General features: G+C 44.4%; 1 protein-coding gene across 3 annotated transcripts in view; it reads right to left on the bottom strand.

Annotated features, from left to right (window-relative positions):
• ZMYM2 (zinc finger MYM-type containing 2) overlaps nucleotides 1-17,431 on the bottom strand; it is a 122,453-nt gene that overhangs the window by 53,037 nt on the left and 51,985 nt on the right. For all 3 annotated transcript variants that reach the window (XM_056561712.1, XM_056561711.1, XM_056561713.1), the window contains exons 6-11: nucleotides 14,715-14,904; nucleotides 9,667-9,782; nucleotides 8,768-8,881; nucleotides 7,865-8,015; nucleotides 7,493-7,665; nucleotides 6,273-6,438 (exon numbers count right to left, since the gene is read on the bottom strand). In XM_056561712.1, coding sequence (XP_056417687.1) covers nucleotides 6,273-6,438; nucleotides 7,493-7,665; nucleotides 7,865-8,015; nucleotides 8,768-8,881; nucleotides 9,667-9,782; nucleotides 14,715-14,904 — 910 coding nt within the window. The remainder of the gene's footprint in view (nucleotides 1-6,272; nucleotides 6,439-7,492; nucleotides 7,666-7,864; nucleotides 8,016-8,767; nucleotides 8,882-9,666; nucleotides 9,783-14,714; nucleotides 14,905-17,431) is intronic.

Genomic DNA, 17,431 nt, shown 5'->3' with positions numbered 1-17,431 from the left:
CTGAGCGCACTGTCATGTAAGAAGCCGGCCAGAGCTCCTTACATGACAGTGCGCTCAGCCTACCACCAGCCGGGGCGGGACATCGCTGCGGCTGGTGATACGCCGACTGCTCTGTGACTTCCCCAGGAACTTGAATGAGGTTCGCACCGTTGGACCGCGAGGCCGCTACCGGACCGACGAAGGCACATAGGAAGGCATGTTTATTTTTGCAGCCCAGGCACAGCAATATATAAAAGTCTTGCACTACAGTTGTCCTTTAAACTATTGGTGTTGTTGTGATTTAGCCATGCTAGGTATGCATTAATTTTATTATAAAACAACAAAATACAGAAAAAAAGTTGATCTTTTATGCTTATCATAAAATCAATCTGAGGATCCATTGGGGGAGACAGACTGTGGGTATATGCCGCTGTCCACTAGGAGGCTTGACACTAGGCAACAAGAAAAGTTGGCCCCTGCCAGCAGGATATACCCGCCCACAGGCACCTGAGCTAATCTGTTTTAGTCCCAGAGCAGTAGGAGAGGACCGACAGGCAAGAAAAAACATTATCTGTCCGAGGAAACGACAGAATTTAAAATTAACTGAACACCACCCTCGGACAGGAAACCGAACCAGGAACACCATAATAAGTGGGTGGGTGCTGTGTCCCTCAATGGATCCTCCGAGAAAGATTTTATGATAATAAAAATCTACTTTTCTCGATCGGCTCCATTGGGGGACACAGACCGCGGGACGTACCAAAAGCAGTCCCCGGGGTGGGTAAAAGATTCCCAACTTAGGTACAACACCTTGCGACCCAGACTAACAGCAGATGCAAAAGGTACGTAACTGGTAGAATTTTGTAAAAGTGTGTAAAGACAACCAAGTGGCCACTTTACAAATTTGCAAGGCTGAAGCTCTGTTGCTGAGAGACCAGGGGGCTCCGACAGAACGAGTGAAATGAGCTTAGAGCCTGAAGGGTGGATTCTTCCCCTTGCAGCGGTAAGCTTCTGAAATGGCAGAACGGATCCACCGCGGAATAGTGTCTTTTGAAGCAGGAAGTCCCTTACGACGACCCTCCAGAGGCACAAAAAAGGAATCACTCAGGCGAAAGGAAGAAGGGACTGATAAGGTAAATCCGAACAGCTCATACCACATCAAGCCTATGGAGCAAACGTTCCTTGGGATGAGACTGAACAGGACACAAAGACGGATTTAGGTGAAAGGCAGAAAGGTAAGGAGGTTAGGTAAGGAGGACGGGGCCGGGCAAACAACAACCTTGTCCTGGTGGCTAGGGCAGCCAGCTCCGAAATCCTCCTAATAGAAGTGACCACAATAAGGAAAGCCACTTTTATGGAAAGGAGAAGAGGAGCCTCCCTGAGAGTACTCTAAAGGGCAACAAGAACCAGATTCAGATCCCAAGGGGGAGTAGATGATCTGTAAGGCGTAGGAGCATGAGCCACACCTTGTAGAAAAGTCCTGATATGACGATCGGACGCCAGGAGACATTGAAAGAGCCGAAACTTGTCTCTTAAGGGGACAGAGTAGGGATCGACCGATTATCGGTTTGGCCGATATTATCGGCAGATATTCACGATTTTGGACATTATCGGTATCGGCGATTAACTTGCCGATATGCCGATAATGCCAACGCCACCCCTCTCCCCCGCCAGAGACCGCCGCCACTGCCCCATCCCCGGTGTTATAATTACCTGTTCCCGGGGTACTTCTGGCTTCTGCGATGTCCTGCGGCGTCATGCGCAGCGCAATGAATGAAGTCCTCAACGCGACATCACCGTCAGTGCGCACAGTGACAGCTCAGGATGCCGCCGGAGCCAGAAGTAGCATGGACCCCGGGAACAGGTAACTATAAAACCGCGGATGGGGGAGGCAATGGGGCAGCGGCAGTTGGAGTCAGGAGGACCCCAGGACAGGCAGGGGGAGAGAAGCGGGTGGCGGCGGCGGTGGTCTCTGGCCCCGCAAAAGCCGCAGCAGTTTATTGATTTAAAGTGCCCGCTTTAAATAATTGATCTGAAGCGGCTTCTGCGGGGCCGGGTGGGGAAATAGCCAATAGCTTATACCGGAATATCTGTATACGTTATCGGCCTGAAAGGTCACATTATCAGTATTGGTCCTAAAAAAGAAAAAAAATCGATATCGGTCGATCCCTAGAACAGAGCCAAACGTAGTTCCAGCCCCGACTATAAAAATGAAAAGTCTTGGGAGAGAAAACATAACTGGAGAAAAAGGAGTGAGATTCACACCAACAAAAATAAGACCGCCAAGTACAGTGGTAAATCTTCGCAGAAGAGGGCTTACGCGCCTTGATCATAGTTTGAACCACTTGGGGGGAGAATCGTCTGGCTCTCAGAACTGCGATCTTAACCGCCACACGACGAACCACGTCGGCATACCACGCCCGCCTGGGCCAGGAGAATGGCGGAGATGCCCTCCGCTTTCAGCTTCCGCAGGACCCTGGGAAGGAGAGGAAGAGGAGGGAAGATATAGGGGAGGGCAAAGTGCAACCAGTGAATCACCAGGGTGTCCACGTCTAGGGCCAAGGGATACCGGGACTTTGCCACAAAGCGAGAGACTTTCAGGTTGTGGCGGGATGCAAATAGGTCCACGTCCGGAGTGCCCCGGAGGTTGCAGATTTCTGCCAAGGCCTCTGGATGAAGAGACCACTCACCAGGGTCTGCCGAGGAGTGACAGAAACTCTGCCTCCCAATTTTTCACTCCTGGTGTGTGAATAGCTGAGATGGAGGGAACTCTGAGCTCCGCCCAGAGAAGACTCTTTGAGAACTCTGCCATTGCTGCTGAGCAGCAGAACCGAATAGAGACTGGAACAGGGCACCGAAGAATTCGAACTCCTGATAATAGAGCAAGACGTTGGTCCGGCAGAAGCCAAATCCGGGCAGACTTCTTGTCGAACTGGAGTCCCAGGAAGATTAGAGACTGGGTGGGAGTCAAGTTGGACTTGTCCTGATTGACTACCCAGCCAAAACGGGACAAGGTCTGAAGAGTGAGACAGACTCTTGATTCTGGGCCCTGGTTGGAGCAATCCCTCGGAAAAGAAGCACACTCGATCCAATAACAGTTTGATACGACATCTCGGAGCCTGCACGTGGCGTGGGCAGACCAAATGTCCCAGAAGAGTGACAAACTCCCTCCTACCCAAGAAGAGTCTTTGGGTGGGGGCGTCCCTTCAGGCAGAGCGAGGTTTACGGGTGCCTGATCTGGCTCCGAAACAGCACAAACTGTTATCAGATTTCCATTTCCAGGAGGCATGGGCCTGGAAAGAAAGAGCCTTCTTGTCCTGTGAGGGTGTCTGTCTGGTCACCCTACTGGAGCCATAGGACCGAAAAGACCGAAAGGAGGTAGACTTCCGTCGGGAGTCGGTACTGCAAGACTTATTCTGTGGTAATTAAGAACTCTTACCTCCAGTCGCATCTGAGATAATCTCATCCAGGCGTTTTCCAAACAGTCGAGACCCAGTAAAGGGAAGATTTCTTGGAAGCGGCATCAGCGTCCCAGGCCTTGAGCCACATGGGACGACGAAGTGCCACCAGATTACCTGTGGCAAAAGCAGGACATTGGGCCGACTGCATAGAAGCAGAGCACAAGTAGACTCCAGCATTGGAGAGTTGAAGTGCCAGATCCACCAAATCCACCACAGGGGGCCCCAGGTAGAATGCCCTGGCAGAGTTGAGAAGCCCAGGCAGAAAGGGCTTTTGACACCCAAGCAGAAGCGAAGGCAGGATGTAAAGATAAACCTGCTGCTTCAAAGGTGAATTTTGCCACGTTTTCAATCCTGTTGTCCGGCGGATCCTTAAAGGAAGCTGCAACTGCCAAGGGGAGAGTAGTCGATTTTGACAGACGGAAAACAGGAGGATCCACAGCTGGTGGAGATATCCACCTTGCAACGAGGTCCTGGGAAAAAGGAAATTGTGCCTGAACCTTCTTAGTCCCTTGAAAGCGCTTGTCAGGATGCTTGCAGTAAGGTGTCAAATTCAGTATGAGAGCTGAAAACCTTAGGCGAGGGACAGAAGCGGTGAAAGGAAACTTCTGGAGCTGTGCCCGAAGTTCCTGGGTCCTCTAGCTGAAAGGTGTCCCTTATGGCCGAGACAAAGTTGTCTACCATGTCCAATGTGATGGTTCGGTCCCGAGACAGAGGCAGAACCTGAAGCCTCATTGTCCAGTGCCCCAGGAGAGTGGGAGCGGGTGGAGGAAGCCTTGGACGCAGATCTGGAGACCTAGAACGGCGACCAGGAGTGTCCCTTAGAAAAGGGGCGGATACGGGATGCCGGGGAAGAGGGGCGATACCCTATGAGGAGAGCACAGATTCCTGCTTCTGGACTCTGGAGAGGAGCCAGAGGAAAATCCCCTAGGGCGCTTGTGAGAGCGCCTAAAATAAGGAGAGCGAGCCTTCCTGGAGGGCTGGTGTAAGGAAGACTTCTTCAATACAGTCACCACGGAACAGGAGACCTGCGCCAAGTTGGAAATAGACTGGAAGAGGGAAGACATCCCCTCCGGAGGGAGAACAGAGCCCACAGGTTCTAGTGGAACGTCCTGCTTGCAGTGGTGCAATCAGGACAAATGGGTTCAGCAGAACCACAAGGCATTGTAATGAGAGAGAGAGAGAGAGAGAGAGAGAGAGAGAGAGAGAGAGAGAGAGAGAGAGAGAGAGAGAGAGAGAGAGAGAGAGAGAGAGAGAGAGAGAGAGAGAAAGACACACACACAGAGAAAGACAGACACACACACACACAGAGAAAGACAGACACACACACACACAGAGAAAGACAGACACACACACACACAGAGAAAGACAGACACACACACACACAGAGAAAGACAGACACACACACAGAGAAAGAGAGACACACACAGAGAGAGACACACACAAAGAGAGACACACACAGAGAAAGAGACACACAGAGAAAGAGAGACACACAGAAAAAGAGAGACACACACAGAAAAAGAGAGACACACACAGAAAAAGAGAGACACACACAGAAAAAGAGAGACACACACAGAAAAAGAGAGACACACACAGAAAAAGAGAGACACACAGAAAAAAAGAGACACACACAGAAAAAGAGAGACACACACAGAAAAAGAGAGACACACACAGAAAAAGAGAGACACTGAGAAAGAGACACACTGAGAAAGAGACACACTGAGAAAGAGACACACAGAAAGAGAGAGAGAGACAGGAGGGCTAGTCCTATGGTAAAGAGGTGCCCAGACCAGCACCAGTCAGGCTCCAATTGGCTAAAAATGACCTCTGCAGCGCGCGCGCACCGGGCTGATAGGCAGAGGAGCAGGCTCTCTATACACACGAACAAATGCCATAGGCCTAAGCTCCATGAAGCGAAGTACCACGGTCATAATAAAAAAAGAAGAAAAAAAAGAAAAACCTGAATGCAGATAAACTAAGGATAGTAAGGCCGCGAGAAGGAGAACCCTCGGCCACACGCAAACAGCGCTGGAGACAGAATAAAGGAACTCCAACGCTCTGGTCGCATTGCATAAAGATGCGGCCGAAATGCTGGCGCATGCGCACCCAGCCAGGCGGGGGGGGGGAACCTATAAAACAGTCCTGCACCACTAATATTTCCCCAACATTCAGAATGGCCTAGCAGTGGCTATCCACAGAATGAATAAAGGAAAAAAAAAAAAAAAAAAGAGTGGTCTCCAAATGGGTGGTCTACAGAGGTTGACAATCCTGAGAAACCTTTGTCCTAATGAAGTCTTTAGTCAGCTATCAAACACCTGCATCATGCCACATTGAAAAAGAGACAAGCAGAGAAGGTAGGGGGACCCGGACCCAGAGGTACAACCCCAGGCATTGACCGGTGGCGAGAAGGGATTGCGTGCATAACTCGTGCATAATGTCTTTGCCCCTTCTTCACAAATGGGGAACCAGAGGTCATGAGTCCCCTCCTGAAAAAAAGAAATAAAAGGAAGAGAAATTCTAACTATACATCCCTAATCTCAAAAATAATAAATAAGCAACCAGGTCTGGAGCTCCAGACCTGTATTTGCCTCCTACTGACACTAAGCTAAAACTGATTAGCTCAGGTGCCTATGGGCGGGTATATCCTGCTGGGAGGGGATGACTTTTCTTGTTGCCTACTGTCAAGCCTCCTAGTGACAGCAGCATATACCCACGGTCTGTGTCCCCCAATGGAGCCGAGAAAATGGAGTTTATGTACATTCATTACTGCATCTGATGCAATCTAACTACAAGATATAACCACATGACAAACAGTAGCAATATGCCGTAACATACCAAGATACATGTTCTCTGGGCCTTTCTGTGTGGTCATATTGGGCTCATTTTGCTGGCTGTAAAAACGCAGTAAGCAATGCTGGTCACAGAAGTTCTTTACAATGCCTCGCCAATGTACTTTTTCCTTAAGTGTCCCTTGAGTTCTACAGCAGTCACATCTTGCTGCCTGAAACAGACCAAACATTTAACTACAAACTGCTAGCTTCATTAGCTGGGTATTGAAAGGAGGGAGGAATTAAAAAAAATCTTCACCAAGAACAGAAAGAAAGTTAATTTTTAACGAAGTACAGTGCTTTAAAATGACGGAAGATAATAATCAACCTTAAAAACAACAAGATCGTACTGCAGTGCACCTCTAACTTGCACCAGGTAGCTGCATAGTGATCTGCATGTTCTAGCATACAGTAACCAGGGCAGGATTACAGAGCTTTACTTTAAATGGCTTTACAGAATGCGCACTGCTGCATTGATTACATGCTACAGGCCTGAAAAAAAAAGAAGGCCACAGCACTCAATGGATTGCCGTGGCCCATCCATTCTGCTGATTGGCAGGGGCCATGATGAAATTGTAATTTTTACAGTAAATTATGGTTTCAATCATGAAATGTTTTAGTTGACTCAATCTACAGTAGGACTTTAAGACTTAGTTAATGCAAATTTCAGAGAAATGCTTCAAAAAAACTGAAGGATCTATTCCTGAAGTAATAAGCTAACAACCTGTCATTACTTACAGTATTAAGGTTCAAGAATTATAAATATAACACGTTTTGATGGCATATCTTCCCACATGTTCTCTACCTAATATTTTAATCTAGTTTCAGTGAGGTGACTAAAATGTCAATAGATTTAAGTTATAGTTTTACCATCATAACTTCATTTTTGTCACTTTTTTCAGTGACTGAAAATAAATAAAAACTGACAGATGATTAGTTGACAAAATTAACATGGTCATGGAAATCAGACCCTATACTGATTAAAACACTGAGGACCTAATCTAAGGCTAGGTTATTAATATAATTTATACCCAAGAAAGGCTGCGATCTGAAACCAAGAAGAAATCCTGAAAACTTTTCCCCCCATGATTTTTACCCGAGTTCCCCTCCAATACAAAGACCTTCCCATAAGTGTAATTTTTTTAAATATATTTTATAAAAACTCAAACTTCGCACATTGGAATTAAAGCTGCTTTAAAGCTAATGTACACCCTAAGCTCAAGTTACCTTGTAATACCAATCCGAAAACTTTCTACTGCAATCCTCACTGCAGAAATCCCTAGTTTTCCCATCAAACTCTTTAGTGGCTCCTCTTCTGCACATCTGAAAGCAGTAGTTGCAGGTAACACATTTCAATCCCAGCCGCTTTGCAAAGTCCTGTTTGTATAGCAGCTTACAACCTGCAAAGAAGGCACTTCTTAACATATACATCAATGGCTTTCCATTCCAATATCTTACAGCTTACTGGAAGTTGTATTAAAACATAGCTGTCTGCAATCTGGAAGAGGGCAACAAGGGTAGAGAAGAGATAAGGAGGTGGAGGAGGAGAAGGGAGAATTTATCTAAACCCAAAATCACCTTAATTTTAATAAAACAAACCTTCACTGCAGAATGGCTTCTTGACACCAGAGAATTTCATGGTGTCATGCAAGGTTTTCTCTTCTTGACAGTATTCACAGAAGGTAACAATGCAGTGCAGCTTTTTATAGTCCTCACAGCAAATAGTGCTGCAGAACTGGTTCACTTTTTTCTGCAAGGAAAAGTAGAAAAGGCCTGACTTACAAATAGAATAATGTAAAATCATAAAGCCAAAAAACCCTTAGACACGCTGCTTATCTTCCAATATTATAAAAGCATTAAAAAATGATGCAGAAAAGACAATCTAAACAACCCCCTGAATACAAATTTTAAAATTTTTTGATAAACAAGCTTTGTTAATTCTAAATTTATAAAGGCCTCTAAGCTTTCTGCTCTGGCTTATAGATGGATTAGATAACCCCTTAAAACATTTAGGCTGCATTCACATTATGTTTAGGCACCACGGCTGCCGGGTCCAGCTGGGGAATTTCAAAACCTGGAGGTCCCGGACCGGCGCCGAAACCTGTTCGCTTTAATGAGCCGAATGGAGTTAGATAGTGACTCCGGTTGCCTAATTTTTGCCCCATATCCAGACCACGGTTTTATGTCCGGTCACAAAGCTGGATATGGGGCAAAAATTTGACGACTGGAGTCACTGACTCCAGTCGGCTCATTAAAGTGAATAGGTTTCGGCGCCAGGTGGACCCGGCAGCCCTAGTGCATAAACCTAATGTAAATGCAGCCTTAGAGGTACATAGGATTTTTTAAAATTATTATTTACAGTCACAAAATTAAACAAACCAATCAAAAATAAATTGAACTTTATTTAAACTTTAAATAAACAGAGCTTTATATACCGTCACTAAAATACAAGGTCCAGCTACGACAATTAACCCCACTATAAAAAAGGTAAAGATAACTTACCTCCCATTCCAGTGTAACTGGTTTACAAGAAAACAAGTTTTTACAGTAATTGCATTTCAACTGAATGTCACTGCTGACATGTTGGCCATTAGTAGAAGTCTGCATGCTGAGAGTCTAAAAAAAATATAAATATATTTTTATTATGATGTATTTGCAATTTAGACACAGGATATGCCATGTGCACTCACCGCTACATTCATTCCTAACTGCATCTATCAGACACTTTTTTCCCCCGTACTCACTTTCTTAAACATGCTCCTGATTTTAGCATAAAACTCAAACAAAATACTGACCAAATCTACACATTATGCCAAATGACCTAAAATGAACTTTCAGAATAATTAAAAAGTTCAAACATCACTGTTGCAAAGACCGCCAATGACTGCACTAATAAATGAATCTAATAAATACAATTTCACCTCTAACTGTGCTCTCTGCTGGTGAATGTGTATATTGCAATAAACAGGACGGGAGCAGTAAATATTTCTACGCCCTTTAGTTACTTCGGTGTATCATAAAATACAACATAAAAAGGAAAGCTTTTTGCATAATAAACCACTGCGCCCACATTATAGGTGTAATTACAAGCTTCTCTGACATGTCCTGTACTGTAGTTCTAGTTAAACAAAATGGCAGAAAATTGTTTAATTCTTGCAAGGTGCATGCAAATTGGCCCTAAGTAGTCATCAGAAGCAAAGAGTCACACTCTGCCTGTAAATAACGCCTGCACAGCATGATTACATGCTAAGAGGCTTCTACTTTTCAGCCACAACCATATGGTTATTTTATAATATATATATATATATATATATATATATATATATATATATATATTAAATTAAAAAAATTAATAATAATAAATAATAAATTACAATACATTAGCAAAGAAATAGACAAACCTGGAACTTAGCTACACATCCAGAGCTACAGAAGTTATACAGCTTTCCATCAGGCATTGTAGCTTGATACTGAGGTAAGGAGTTTCTTTTACAAAAATGACAAATTATTCCCACATCTAAAAAGGGGGAAAACAAAAAAAAAAAAAATTAAGAAAAGGGTACAATGTTAAAAAAAATATATATATTTCTTCCTTTACCTCCCACTCATTTAACTCTGTGCCACAGGTTATCCCATCCTCTGGTGCGGTGTTTTTCCAGCTTCCAGGGTCCAACACTTAACACTGCCGCTAAGCTAATCACTGGCTGGGGTGATGTCCCGCCTCTGGGAAGGATACACTAAGCAGCAGTGTAATGTATTGGGCGCTGTCTCCAGAAGGAAGTTCGGGCCCAAAACATAAAACTGCCGCGCTTAGCTTACCATCAGCCAGTGATTAGCTGAGTGCATATGGGCAAATGGGAAGAAAAACAAAATTAGCAATGTGAACTGCATGGAAGCTCAAAGGGCCAAACTCAGAATGAGAGAGTAACACACTTATCCTAGCAGGCAGAACCCCATAAATAAGCTAGTTAACCCTCATACTATAATAGTGAGCTTAGAGAGAGATATCTGGCAAAAGTGTTGATTTTTTTTTTTTATGAAAACACTAGTCTGCAGAGCACGATGGACACAAAAGCAGCAAAACTGGAAACTATAGAGAACTAGGTGAGAGGCAAGTTTTTTTTTTTTTTTTTTTTTTTTCAAAGGAGGTTCTGCAGTACAGGAAAAATATAAAAATAAACCTTTTTGCCAAATAACCCTTTTTAATAGATTTTAATTTGGTCTTAATTTTGAAAGTGTCACTTGAGTGGAGACATGTGAAGTTTTTATCAGTCAGGGTCTGGGAGAAATACTCAGCTATGCTCTGCTTTCCCGCTCTTGCTACATAAGATGGGCTTTATAGACTTTCAATGGAGTCCATTTTATGCAGCGAGCAGAAAGACAGGGAGAGACAAACAAGCACTTTATTTTAGCCATCACTGGGGTTCCGAAAAACCAGACCCCGACAAATCCAAACTTTTAACATGTCAAGTTTTTATAAGAGACACTAAGTAACCTAAATCTTTCTAGTATGACAGGAGGTCAATCTCCAGGACTGTTACTGGATTAGGGCTAGAGAACTCCAGGAACAAGGCAGCCACTGCGACTAGAAAGCTGCTAATTTGAGCTCTCTCTAGTTCTCTTAAGCATGTATTCAGATGAAGTAGTTCTACTAAAGCCCTTGCAGAGCTAAGAATCGCAGATCTAAAAACACATTTCTCGGTCGCTTCATTGGGGGGACACAGGAGACCATGAAGTATATGCTGCTGCCACCAGGAGGCTGACACTAGGCAAAAAAATAAATAAAGTCTGCTCCTCCCAACAGGATATACCCGACCACTGGCACAGAGCTTATCAGTTTTAGCTTAGTGTTAGTAGGAGGCAGACACTGGTCTGGAGCACTCCAGACCTGGTCTCTTATTTTGTAGCATGGGATGTCTAAGTTAGTTAGGGTTTTTTCCTTTGTAATTTTTCTAGGTGGGGCGACCGGAGGAGCATGGTGCTGCCTGATCGGTCCACACCCGATGAAGGGGCACAGTGCATAAGAGTATGGGCCATCAACCCCCTCCCGCCAGCGGTCAGCACCTGGTGGTAGTACCCTGGGTCTGGGTACCCCACTTGCCCCTCCCCACCTTGCTATGGCAGCTTGGTGTGATGCAGCGTGGCCTGAAGACATCGGGGTGAGTATAAGAAGATGGAGCCCGCGGGTGAGTATGTATAACATTTAAGGCTGCAACTAACGTTTATTTTAATAATCCATTAGTTGTTGATTATTTTATCGATTAATCGGAAAAAATGTCAAAATGCGAGAAAAAAAGAGGTTCAGCTGATTCTACTTTGAAAACTATGTACAATGACCATATTAAAAGTTTCTAGCATGTGATGTGACCAAACAGCAGCAATTTTGGATTTATTTTTATTTTTAACGTTTAACCGGTTGCTGTCATTAATGATCCTGTACAGAAACCAGCGTAAATATGATACTGCCGCATGGGTAACTGTCTGAACTATTAAAAAAAAATGTAAATGATTCACTAATATTTTAATAGTTCAGACAGTTAGCCATGCGGTAGTATCAAATATGTAAAAGAAAAAATTATTTTACTTTTTTTGTATAGCAATAGGAAAAGGGGGAGCTAATTTTTATTGGGGAGCAGTAAATTTACATTTTTTTTCTTTACTTTTTTTTTTTTTTTTTAATATAGCACTACTATACACGTGTATGTGCAGACTGCAGAACATTGCTTTACAGACCCCTTTAGACAGCAGCCCCCCCCCCCTCCTTGTAGACAGCAGGGCCCCCCTTTAGAGAGCAGGCCCACACCCTTGTAGACAGCTCACTTACAGCTGTCCTGTCGGGGCTGCTGCTCCGCTGCACGGTTCTGGCGTCCGCATCATGTAGTCCTATGGAGGAGCATGGGACATACACGTCACTCTGCTTCCTCCGTAACGTTACGCCAGGCACAGGGGAGGAGGTGGAGTGACGTGTATGTCACATGCTCCTCCATAGGACTACATGATGCGGATGCTAGAACTGTGCGGCGGAATGGCAGCCCCGACAGAGGACAGCTGTAAGTGAGCTGTCTACAAGGGTGGGGGCCTGCGGTCTAAAGGGGGGGCCCTGCTGCCGCCCCACATGTCCCCGCCGCTGCCTTGCTCCTAGCGCCCCGCCGGGACATGCCTATTTTCTGCTGCTCATCTCTGTACCCGACGGAGATGAGCAGCACGTCCCGGCGCTGCACTGATTGCACAAGGAGCAGAGCAGTGGCGGGGACATGTCGGGCGGCGGTGAATAAACTAATGAACGTAGCCTATATGCGGGACATGTTGGCTTCATTCATTCACTGCCGCCAGACAACGAATCGGGCGATTATTCGATAACGGGATTCGTCGACAACGATTAATCGTTGCGGCCCTAATTACATTCCCCCCTCTCTCTACCTTACTAGGGGTTCTATATTTTATACATTTGTAATGTAATTTATATATTTTGTACATTTGTAGTCTCTCCCTTCTTCCATGGCCAGCACTCCACTCCACCCAGGTGTTTTTAATTAGCAGGAGAAGGCATAAGGGTTTCCTTCTATCATTCTCAAAGCCCTCTGGCAGGGAGCACATGGTAGGTTTCACACTGGTGTGGTTCTCTGTGGCGGACATTGTTTCTTTGATGCTTTTTTCAGGGGCTTGGTCGGGCAGCAGTGGGGCCGCCTGGCCACTGGGTCATTCCCTGTGGGCATGGCGTTTTGGAGGCAGTGGTCACCACCCAGCGCTACGCCAGTGTTAGGTTGGGGACCCGCTCTAGGTGGCCTTGACGTGGCGAGTGGGCTTGTACTAACAACCTGTTCGGTTTTTTTTTTTAAATTATGCTGAGAAGCAAGTAGATCAATGGTGGATGAGATGTGCGACTATGTTTCTCTATTTGTGTTGTTCTAAAATACACACACACACACACACACGTGCCCAGCTCCGCAGCCACCATTACTTGTGAATGTGCTGGGCCAAGTTCCCTTATGGCCTCCAGGTTGCCGACGGCCCCCTTCAGACAGGGGACTGGTCCCCCTAATCCCCCCTCGTGTGGCAGTTCTCTCCATAGCTCAAAAAGCTCCCCCAGCCGCAACCCTGGTCAGGCTAGCTGGCTGTATCAAGAGTGGCCTGTTGTTGACTTGCAATGCTAGTTTTGCTTGGAAGACTCTCTGCGTTGGGGTTCTCTTAGCCCTCGGTGGTCTTGAGTCATATTTTTACCTTCGGCAGTGTTTTCCGTTCTCCTGCTGGGACAGTGTTTGGCCTGGCAGGCCATCAGGGCGACAGTTTTTTCGTATTTGGTTGGCTGTTGGTCCCAAGTCTCTGCACGGTTCCTTCCCATCGGGTCCTAGCTCTCCCCTCCTGTTCTGTGGGTGCTTCTAGGTGGTTGGGTCCTTGATTGCAGTTTCCTCTGGGCCTCATCCACTTTCTTGTGCGAATGAATATAGTTAAGTCTCTGGACTGATCTTCCCTTCTTTGGTGGTTGTTTTTCCCACCCCAGGGACTGCTTTGGGACATCCCATGGTCTCCTGTGTCCCCCAATGAAGCAACTGAGAGGAGAATTTTTTTGTACTCACCATAGAATCTCTTTCTTGTAGACTTCATCGGGCGACCCAGGTCCCACCCATTTACGGTTACCTGTTCAGGTTGTTTGTTGCCTGTTACTTTCTGGTGTCCTTCGGACATATCTCCTTTGTTGTTTGGCTTCTCCTACTGCTTTGTGACACAACTGAGTACCTCTGTGCCAGTGGGCAGGTATATCCTGCTGTGAGGAGCAGACTTTTTGTGCCTAGTGTCAGCAGCATATACCCCGTGGTCTCCTGTGTCCCCCAATGAAGGCTACGAGAAAGATTTTACGGCAAGTACAAACAAATTTTTTTGCTTCACAAGTACTTTGATACTTAGAAAATCCGCATTTTTTTTTTTTTTTTGAAAAAAAACCCAGATACCAGACCTCAACTACTTTACTCCAGTTCTCGAATTCCATAGCCATAGAAAACCATTTGCAGACAAAAAAATCTTTCTATAGTTATAAAAAAAATATATATATTGTTCAATGAACAGGCCAACACCACCTTCTTGGATCTTGATCCAGTTGGCTAAATCACTACCTCACAGTTGACTAGACTGCATCTTGCATTATTTGCCAGACTGAAAAAACCAAACAAACATTTGCCATTTACAAAAAAGAATAAATAATAATAACATCTATGATGTATCTTCACATAGTGCACAATAATACAAGGCTCAAAACACTGGTGTTATTGCATTTGTGCAGCCATGATATTAAGAACCATGCATGAGATGTGTCGTCCTGCGCCCCCCCAACAGATGAAGAATAAGCACCCGGTGTGGATAAAATTATGCAGCATGCGCTACTATTCTGACCATTCATAAGCAAAGGAACCTTATGGGAAAAAACAAGCAGTGAACAGAGTCTAAAACTTACTCTGAGTGGGTATGACAACTGGCGGAGGCGGAGGAGGTGGCGGCGGCTTTGCATATTTTGCTTTGTGAGCATTCATACATGTCGTTGAACAGTATGGCTCCATGTGTCCATTTGATCCAATGCACTGAGTCATGTCAAAAATCCTACATTGAGCTTTGCATCCGGTGCAGCTGGTTAATTTTCCATGTTTCTAAATAAAAACAGACAAATGTGATCATTTAGCAGTGAATAGTTACATAAACTTTTCATGTGGAGGGTAGCTACTTAACTAATGCTCTGGCCCTATACACCTCTTTTGCCTTAAATTTAATAGCATTCATAAGTAGAGGGCATCTTCTTAACAAAAACTGACTGACTATTCCCACAAAGTTGAATGTTTCCATAAGAGGCAGTAATGAAAATATAAATCAAAATGTAAAACAGGTCCAATAGCTAAATCACGATCAATACATGCAGGATTGTAAGTGTCAATATAAAAAGACTAAGAGGGTACAGTATAAAGATGTGGGGACAAGCAAAGAAGGAATTAGAGGGGTAGAGAACAACTGTGTTAAAGCATTGGGGTCAGGGTTGTATTTAAGATATTTGCATTTTACAGCACACGCCTCACCCAGTCAGCTGCAACTAATTTAAGAGTTCAGTATGACATATGGAGTGCTTAGAAATGGATTTTTTGTTTTATTTAATGCAACACATACCTTTTCAACATTCTCCTCTAGTAAATGTGTTCCTGGCAACAGTGAGTTAAGGTGGCCATAGATCTATTATGATTCTTAATGATTTCTTAGCTGGTAGAATGTGACAACTGGAGCATTTAACACTACTACAAGGACACAAAGAAGAAACTACAACATTTTCCAAAATCTGTCAATAGCCAGGTTCATATAAAAGTCCCACTAACCTAATAGAGAAGTATTTCTACATCTGCATTACATCCTGACACGAACTGACAGGCTCATCACCAGAGTAGCGGATACCGACATAAAAGATGAGGCTACTGTGTTTAAGCATTTGAATACTTATACCCCCAAGGACAGGCAGCCTTCATGTGCCAATAATGGCACTAAGCATTAGTACCAAGTCAGCAATAGTCAGTGGCTGATGTGCTAATGTTTAGCAGCAATGATTGGAGATTCATCCTTTTATTTTTAAGTAATATCTGCAGATGGAAACATCTGCGCAAGCTTTAACTGCTCTTGTTTAACATGTTGCCCATCCTAGACAGACAAGCCTTTATCTTTTTGCCAATCACTAGAGAGTGTTAAACAGCTGATCACTAGGGAGTGTTGCCATTAGTAGCTCCATCTATTGGCTGTTTTCAGCATTGCAGCTACATTGACTGTTGCGTGCAGAACTCCAGAGGAGAGGGTAGCTTTGGGTGCAGCACTAAAATGAGAGAGACTACGATTCCATTTATTCTTGTCCTTCTGTTATACAAGGTTTAGATCACATAAGTAGATTTGGTTTTTGAGTGGAAGGTTCTCGTTTTTACTTGAAGAAAAGTTACATCTTATTATCAAAAGGAATGTTACTCTTCACTGATTGTACCCTCCTCTTTTGGTAGTATAGGGGTTTGCAGAGGTCCAAAACATTACAGTAAATACTAACAAGAAGATTTTCTCAGTAGGAACAATCCAAACATTAGGAAATCAGAGAAAAAGCATATTGGCCCAGATTTATCATAGAATGTCTATGGTAGAGCAATTTTCCCATGTTTATTTGGGTGGTGGGTTTGACTAGCGTGCATCTTATTTATCAAGAAGGAGCAGCAGGATGATGAATATTGCGCAGCTTTTTCTAGACGCTTGTGAGGGAGGGAAGTAGACACTTTCCCGGGTCCTGAATTTGGCAGGTTAGGTGTTTTTACTTCCTTTCACAGAGCTGCCAGGACATTTTTACTTGCATTTTAGATGCTACTATCAAGTTTGATTGCGGTGTCTAAGGGGTTAAAGCCGGGCATCACCGTGATCGGTGATGTCTGGCATTGGAAATGGGTCCTGGTGGCAGATAGCCACCAGGACCACCCAGCTATGACCCGCGCTCAGCTCCTGAGCGCATGTCATAGAAGAGGAGTGGGATGCTATTGTCCACAAGGGGTTAAAGGTTGAATTTTGGAAGGTAGAAATTATTCTCACACCAACTGGTAGGTGGTGTAGCGCTGCGCCTAAAAAAAAAGTACCTTTGCGCACAAAATAGCGACTTTAGAAAAAAGTTGCAAATGATAAAACACGTGACCACTGCATGGTCAAAAAGAAAAAGTTCTACACGTAGGAAAAAAAAGAGTAAAACTGTCTATATCAAAAGGCGCATAAAAGTCGCTAAATACTATGCTTGCGCCTGGAACTGCGCCTAAACATTGATTTAAAAAAATGCTCTAAAAGCAATGATAAATCTCCCTCATGAGGTTTAAAACAAGACTATGCATGAAATGTGACTAATGCCATAGGTGGAGAGACGAGCAAATGTCACATCTATAGCATGTGCACAGTCCACGCGAAAGCCGCCTCTGAAGATCCAAGTTCTAGTGGTCATCCAGGACAGTCTGGCTATAGCCAACGCACAATTAATTTAGGTTACACAATCCTTGGACCTTAATAATGTTCTGCAGTAAAAGAAAAAAGTAAAGAGCTGGCGTACACAAAACATTCAGCTGAAGAGAAGTCACACTATAGAAGATAAAGGGGGTGGCATTGAGCACAGGTAGAATATTAAGCAGT

This window comes from Hyla sarda, chromosome 2, assembly GCF_029499605.1.
Source record: "Hyla sarda isolate aHylSar1 chromosome 2, aHylSar1.hap1, whole genome shotgun sequence".
Lineage (NCBI taxonomy): Eukaryota > Metazoa > Chordata > Amphibia > Anura > Hylidae > Hyla > Hyla sarda.
This window is presented reverse-complemented; position numbering and strand designations above follow the sequence as displayed.